Source organism: Habropoda laboriosa, unplaced genomic scaffold, assembly GCF_001263275.1.
Source record: "Habropoda laboriosa isolate 0110345459 unplaced genomic scaffold, ASM126327v1 scaffold96, whole genome shotgun sequence".
In the NCBI taxonomy this organism is placed as follows: domain Eukaryota; kingdom Metazoa; phylum Arthropoda; class Insecta; order Hymenoptera; family Apidae; genus Habropoda; species Habropoda laboriosa.
In genome coordinates, this window is record NW_017100221.1 from 492,367 (window position 1) to 500,535 (window position 8,169).

General features: G+C 36.4%; 1 protein-coding gene across 1 annotated transcript; it reads left to right on the forward strand.

Moving 5' to 3' along the window:
- The first annotated feature begins 3,520 nt into the window (after positions 1 to 3,520).
- LOC108571039 (alpha-amylase) lies at positions 3,521 to 7,442 on the forward strand. The gene is made up of 5 exons (XM_017933009.1): positions 3,521 to 3,700; positions 4,810 to 5,240; positions 5,781 to 6,147; positions 6,597 to 7,085; positions 7,367 to 7,442. Exons 1-5 carry the CDS (start codon positions 3,521 to 3,523, stop codon positions 7,376 to 7,378), a joined length of 1,479 nt encoding a protein of 492 aa, XP_017788498.1. The 3' UTR covers positions 7,379 to 7,442.
- Positions 7,443 to 8,169: the final 727 nt, after the last annotated feature.

The window sequence follows — 8,169 nt, forward strand, 5'->3', positions numbered from 1 at the left end:
CCTGGAAATGCATAAAATTGATTGAGTCATCGGAGCGTGGAACGATTATCGCGTTTATCGATAACCATGGTGGGCGCGCGCATTCCAGCGCGGAAATATGCAAATGAGACATGAAAGCCGGAGAGAAAAGCACGCGGACAGCCGGTCAGATGGGGAGAACCAGGCAATGGAAAGGATAGAAAGGGAGGGAAGGAAGGGACGATGGTCGAAGACTGATGACGTTTGGCATTAAAACGAGCGAGCCGCGCGGCCGTGCATCGACAGCCACTGCCGGACTCGTCTGGTAGCATTAATAAATGAGAGACATCAGCTTTTAATTACGCGCCTCGCTCGTAATTGTAACCCGCAGCGAAATCGTACGCTCACGGCCCCGCTACTTTACAAGCTTCACGGCGATATACGCAACTGACCATTGATAACAGCCACCGTTGCTGCTGCTTGTGCTGCTGGTGCCTGTCGCTGAACCGAGGGCCCGATTAACGATCGCTCGTAATTATGCCCAACCAACCAGCCAGCCTTACTCGCTTCTTCCTTTCTTCGATTACTCGAAAATCGTTCGCGATCCCCGATAGCGAGCATCGATGGCTTAACCTTCTGTAACGGGATTTTTCTTCTCCTTTTTCGCTTTTGCAACCTCGCGATTATGCGATATCGATGATATAATTAGGCGTTTGCGTGCTTGGTTCGTGGTGGGGAACTCGAGATGTCTTGCGAGTTCATTTTTGGAGGGAACTGGCGACGAATGATTTGGATTGTTGAAATTGGAATTGGAATTCCTTTGGGAGATTTTGTGAGGATTAGGATGTAAGTTTGACTTGGATTTGAGTGTGGAATTTTAGAGTTCAGGGTGTTGAGGACTTTAGAGTTTAGAGTTCAGGAGAATTGACCTCCAAAAGGAGTTAAAAAATTTACACAAAGATTCAAGCTTTAGTTTTTTTCATTAAATGATTCATATAGGACACTGATAAGTTAGTGTTTAAAGATTGCAGACAAACGAATTAGAATTTTAGTTAAAAATTAATTAGAGCTTCATAATATTTGAAATTAAACATTGCAATAGCTTGGACTTCATTGGATTAAAATTGTACAAATTAAACGTAAAATGAGGATTACGTGTAATTTTTCAATATTATAGACAGAATTTTTCACCGTCGAAATGACTCAACGTTTTTGTCAGATTTTTAGAGAACAAGGAAAATTGTTGCGTTAAACTCAAACAAATATTTAGGCACCGTCCAATTATACAGTCTTTTGTCAATTCGATTGCAAGAAAAGAATTCATCTTTCTCTTAAAGAACTTTTCAACACTCGAGCGATCGATTTGAAGAATGACACTAGAACTCCGACATTTCCTATTACACGACCTAATGCTACTCTCTGCGGAAATGTTACTCCTCGACGAATAAACCAACAATAAATAGTACTTCTTCTCGTTCGAATGGAAACATCGCGAAGTAATAAAGAAAAGTTCGTGCATTTCTTTCAGAGGTAATTCGATGTGCTTAAGACTGTCGATGCTCCATACGAAGAGATACAGATGAAATAACCTGCGCCGTGTGACTGCACGAATGTTCTTACAAATGTAAATAGCGTAATCATGGATATTCATCGATGTAATATAACAGTAAACGTGGCGGAAGTTGTAAGGATTATTAGGTTCACAAATCAGACGTCGATATACTTGCTCCACGCGAAATACCGTGTAATACGGCGCTATAATGTCACTTAATGAATGCCAATTAATTGAGAGCTCATTTTCACCGGGAGAAAAATCTCAGCTGTCGTTTGCTTACAATTGCTGAAACGGGAGATTTGATTATAACGATCCTTCGTAACTATTTCAATTGAACATCCTTGACACGGAGATATTGCACATTGACATTGTTGATTATCGTTATTCCGCCACAGAAATTATCTCTGCCTGAACAAAGTTGCGAATTGCTGATCGCTGTGGTTGCTTTGCGGGATATTTGCTGAAATATTAATGTGAAACTTCTCGAAACACTACATTCCTCAACATTACATTCCCCAATATTAAATTCCTCGACATTACATTCCTCAACTTTACATTCCTCGAGATTACATTCCCCAATATTAAATTCCTCGACATTACATTCCTCAACATTAAATTACTCAACACTACATTCCTCAATATTAGATTCCTCAACATTAAATTTCTAAACACCACACTCCTCAATGTTATATTCATCAACATTACATTCCTCAATATTACATTTCTGAATATTACATTCCTCAACATTGCATTCCTTACATTCCTTCTTTGAGAAATAGTGAAAAATAATATCAAATAAGATTTCAGTTATTATATTGACTAATTAAAAGACGGTGTGGAGGAAGTATTTGATTAAAAAGTTCTTCATTGAACATAGAAAATATCTGTAAACTGTGAGAACAGTTCAGAAAGAAAACGATCAGTTTTCTAAGGAAAGTATATTATTCGTTGGATCTGAAAGAAATGAATTTCTATTTCTGATGCATTGAATTTATATCTTTCATAGTAATGACTATTTCTGCGTTAGTCAGCACATATATTTTCACAGCCTTTGAACTCATGCGTAGTTATTCTTCGTCGATAAGAACAACCACGTGTTTGCCATGAAATTCATTTGTTATGACTTTTATACACGTTTGTTATGAATCGAGATATATACGTTCGTGGCAAATATACCAATTTCAATAAGCAATACCGCTTTGTGTTAAATAATTCTCTCAGAATAATCGATACCGTAATTCCAACATCGCTTCGCAATGGAGGAGATTTATAGTACAAACAATCGAATTATCATTTTATCAGAGTGAACGAAAGTTCGGGAGGAGAATAAATATGATCTTTCGTAACGTTCGGAAGAAAATGTTATCTCTAAGACGAAACAACACTTCTGTCAGTAACAAATTTGATTCCTCTCTGTTCAAAATAAAAAGTGTACACTTCTAAATCTTATAAAAATCACTTCTCACGTTGACACGTACCACAACTCAACCCGAGTAAATAAAACGAAAGCAATACACAATTGCTCCAATGGTAAAGTTGCAAAATTGTAGAAACTTAATTTTTCAGGGGAAATGAACGCTAATATGTCAATTACTGTATATAAGAAATAAACAAATCTCTTGAAGAATTACATTTTTGCAGTTTCACAGCCTAACCGTTGAAACAATTAAAACAACGAAATTACGAATCAGCTTGTCACACTCGGAAACAAGTAGAGACCAAAGAACAAACTCGCAGACAATTATTGATTGTACTTACCGTCGAAGATATCCGCCTACTTTTCTGTTTATTCCGATGCTGCGCCGATAAGACGAACTTGAGAAGTAAATGTGATTCGACGAATGTGTGATTTCATCGAATAGACAATAGATGTGCGTCGCAGTGATAAAACGCGACTGGTGGCAGGGGGCTACTGACCTTTGGATGAGGCGGAAAACAATTATGTAACTGACGAACAGTCCCTATAAATTGTCAGCTCGATCATTTTGCGAGAACAAACTGACCACGATGCTCGTGACCGTAACATTGTTTACTCTGCTCACACTGGCAGCGGGCCAAGCGGCCCACAAAGATCCACACTTCGTGCCTGGCCATGACGCTATGGTGCATCTGTTCGAATGGAAATGGAACGACATTGCGAACGAGTGTGAACACTTCCTTGGACCGAATGGATTTGGTGGTGTTCAGGTAGAAATTTGAATAATTTTATGTCGTTTGATGTTTGAACGAGAGTTTGTGCTCTTTGTGTCACTTGGATTAATATCTGAAGTATTTATTTAAAAAAAAAAAATTGTCGTAAATTATGTTCTGTGTGGTGTGTCAATTAATGGAGGCTACAGAAATTCTGTGTTTAATTTGGTTCTGGTTTTTTATTAACTGTGAGAAATGATTCGAAATTGATTTGTTTATTTGATGCGAGAGGAAAGAGGAATAAAAGATTTTTGGTATGTTAGTGCATATTTCAGAATGTGGCTGATTTTTGTGGAAAATAAAATTAGAAAAATAATAGAAATTCATAAAATTGAAGATTAGAATGGGCTTAGATAGTTCTGGTTCCTTTAAATTTCTATCAATTTTGCTAAAAAAAAAAGAAGTGAAAATAGTACTGTATCATTTCTTATGTTTGTATATATTTTCTGAAATACTTTCCTAGATGCTTATTGACAAAGAAAAGAATATGATTCGAAACGCACACGTAGGTACTTATTAAATCTACTCAACGAGATATTAATACCAATCAAGCTCCGATATCAATCTTCTCAATTGACGTTATCTTTAGCCACGTTATTACTATTAAATACTGCACTCCATTTGATTATTATCGATAGAGTGTTCGAGTAATTTCACATACTTGTAAATGTATTCGAGGGGAAATTACATGTATATACTTCTTATTTCTACGAGAACAGAAGGCACGAAAGAACTTGTGAATTAAGTGGTTACGATACAATAATATTTTTAACATACAGAGTCAAATCGAAAAATTGAAGCACTTTTAAATTATCAAGTCCAAAGTAATATAAATATTTTACCAATTTTAATTTCCATATCTCAATTTCAGAGGAATATAAATACCTTACCAATTTCAATTTCCTTACCTCAAATTCAAAGAAATATAATTTCAATTTTCATATCCTAATTGAAAAGCAATATAAATAATTTCACCAATTTTAATTTTTTTATTTCAATAAATTTCTCTCAAAAACGTTTTCTCAACCTCTCTTTCCTTCTTTCACATTGAAAACGATGAATCCATAGTAGCCATGACATTCACACTTTGCAACATACCTGTACAGGTGTCACCCATACAAGAGAACCTGGTGATCAGCAACAGGCCGTGGTGGGAACGTTATCAGCCAATTTCCTACATGTGGTACACGCGATCAGGCACACCGGAAGAGTTCACCAAAATGGTGGCAAGATGCAACAGAGCAGGCGTCCGAATATACGTCGATGCTATTTTGAATCACATGTCTGGCAACTGGCAGAATGCATACGGAGTCGCAAATTCCAAAGCGAACACGTACGCATTAGAATATTACGCAGTGCCTTACACTGCTAAAGATTTCCATTCCATATGTGCGGTAACAAACTATCAAGACCCCGTAAACGTACGAAATTGCGAGTTGACCGGTCTCCATGACTTGGACCAAAACAAGGAATACGTTAGACAGAAGATGGTAGATTTCCTGAACGGAGTGATCGATGCTGGTGTGGCTGGCTTCCGGTATGTGTTTTATACATTTTTGCTGCTATTATTTATTCATTGTTCTGATAAATTTTGAATGGTGAAAGACATTGTGATTTTTTAATTGGAATTTTGATGAGATAGCTGGTTCAAAATAAAAGGAATCATTTAAAGTACTCAAAATTTGATTAATTGTATTCTAAATTCACTTGGTAAATTTTGTTACTATTTAAATACATTGGAAACAGTGGTAACAAATAATACAGTAATTCAACTATCGCAACATGAATAATGGAATATTTTACCATATTCAAAATTTGATTAAATATTTTCCAAAAAATTTTAGACATTTTCGATTACTTGAGATTAGATATTTTCTGTCTTAGCACATTCTACCACTTTCTAAATAAATTAAAAATAATATTAACATACAACAGAGTCACAAAACTGCCAAAATATTAATAGTGCAGTATTACAAATATTTGACTGAAAAATTCTGTTAAACCTACCAATATTCTAATTAAATTAATTAGAATGAAAATTAGTAATGCATAACTATGCCCAAAAACTGTTGTGCAGAATTGACGCCGCTAAACACATGTGGCCAAGTGACCTGAACGTCATTTACTCAAGACTGAAGAACCTTAACATGGAACACGGTTTCCCCGCGAATGCTAGACCATACATATACCAAGAAGTGATCGATAATGGAAACGAACCGATTTCTAAGCGCGAGTACAATCAAATGGCCGCCGTGATCGAGTTCGGTTACGCCCGTGAAATTGGCAACTCTTTCCAAGGCCACAATCTTCTGAAATGGTTCGTTAACTGGGGAGAGAAATGGAATCTGTTGCCATCGGGTGATGCTCTCGTTTTCGTTGATAATCATGACACACAACGTGACGGTGCTTCAGTGCTCACCTACAAATCGTCCAAACTGTACAAGGTACAGTAGGCATAGTTTTACGGCTGATTATTTGGGCGTAGAATTCAGTAGTATAACTCAATCAGTGATCAGACATTAGCAAAATATTGAGATTTTTCTATGGCTATATAAAAATTTCTGTATAAATCAGAGATTTTTACTTTTAAATGTTTAAATATAAGAGTTTCTAGTAGTACGTGAACAGTAAAAAGATTTTAACACTACAGAGTGATAGTTAATATTTAAATATGAAGGACATTAAAGTTTCGAGAATAATTCATTTAAAAATAACACTTTGAAAATTAGATGGACATGAAAAGTAGTACACACATATTTTAGTTCTATCTGATTCATGTGTTCCAAAATTCCAATTTTATTTATTCCAAAATTCTAATTTTTTTAATGCCAAAAATTCCAATTTTATCTATTCCAAAATTCCAGTTTTATTTATAAAATCAATGTTATTACAGATGGCTGTCGCCTTCATGTTATCCCATCCATACGGTACACCAAGAGTGATGAGCTCGTACGATTTCCACAGTAGGGACCAAGGACCTCCACAGGACGGCCAACACAATATCAGGTCGCCTGTAATACTCTCAGACAATTCATGCGGCGGTGGTTGGATCTGTGAGCACCGTTGGAGACAAATCTACAACATGGTACGCTTCCGTAACACGGTTAAGGGTGCTGGCGTGAACAACTGGTGGGACAATGGAAGCAACCAGATCGCTTTCTGCCGAGGAAACCGTGGATATGTGGCGTTTAACGGCGACCAACAGGATCTGAAAGCAACCCTCAAGACTTGCTTGCCAGCTGGTCGGTACTGTGACGTGATTTCCGGTAGCTTGCAGAATAGAAGTTGCACTGGAAAGGTTGTCAACGTTCAACAGAACGGAAATGCTTACATCGAGATCACGAAGGGAGAAGATGATGGAGTCCTCGCTATTCATGTTGGGGTGAGTTTGTTTTAGAGGTGATTTAAAAAATATAATTCTAGACTGTTCACAATGAGAAAATTAATTCTGTCTAGATTATTGATTTGTACTACTTAAATTAATTATACTGAATGCAGTTCTCGTTTAATATTGCCTCTTTAAACACTGATGAAATATTGAAACCAGTTCTTTAAACACTGATGAAAAATTTTTGGTTTAATTATAAGTCGATATTTTAATTATCGAATTATTACGAATGTGACAATAATAATGGAAATTTAAAAAATATTTTTCGTTCGCAGGCTAAACTGTGATGAAAACGGTCGACGAATATGGAACACAAACACAAGGATGACAATGAGAAAGTAACCAGAACACAATGTGCAAATGCTCATCTTGTAATGGAAACAACTTAATTTGTCGAATAAACAATTTTCATATTTAAAAAAAAAATTGACTTTATCCTGTACCCTGATACACCTGTAAAAAAAAAATACTTACCAGACTTATGATTAAAACAAAATCTTACAGAAATCTAAGTGACTTGGGTCTGTAACGAAAGAAGCTTCACTGGTACAAGTATTTTTCAACAAGGTTTATTTTAACAGAAACAATGTACTGTTCTTGTTCTCTTTTCACCATTAATTTCTACTATACATAATATGACAGTTAATCAGTAGAATAATACACGACAGACTCGCGAAACGGAGAAATAAAAAAGGGTTGGTGTCGAAGGGGAATTATGAAAGGGGGTGGATAGGATGACGGTTGGATGCAGAAAAAAAAGTCGCAGAAGGAAACGAAGGATGGACAAAAATGGGTGGACAAAAAAAAAAAAATCATCGAAGTATCACAAGATTGCCTTATCGCCTGCTACTATTTTTTCCCCCCTTATTCTTCTCCAGCTCGTTCTCGCTCTCTTTGTGTTCACAATATCCTCGTTCTTTTCACTTTAGATAAAATCCCCCACGCGAATTTTCCCCTCTTTTCTTTCTTTTCTTACTCTTCTCTGTTTCCTTCTTTCCTCTTTTGCACACGTACACACGCATTCTGTTAGCTCTCTGTTATCATCTTCCGTTCGTACACGAACGATCCTGCTGATCGA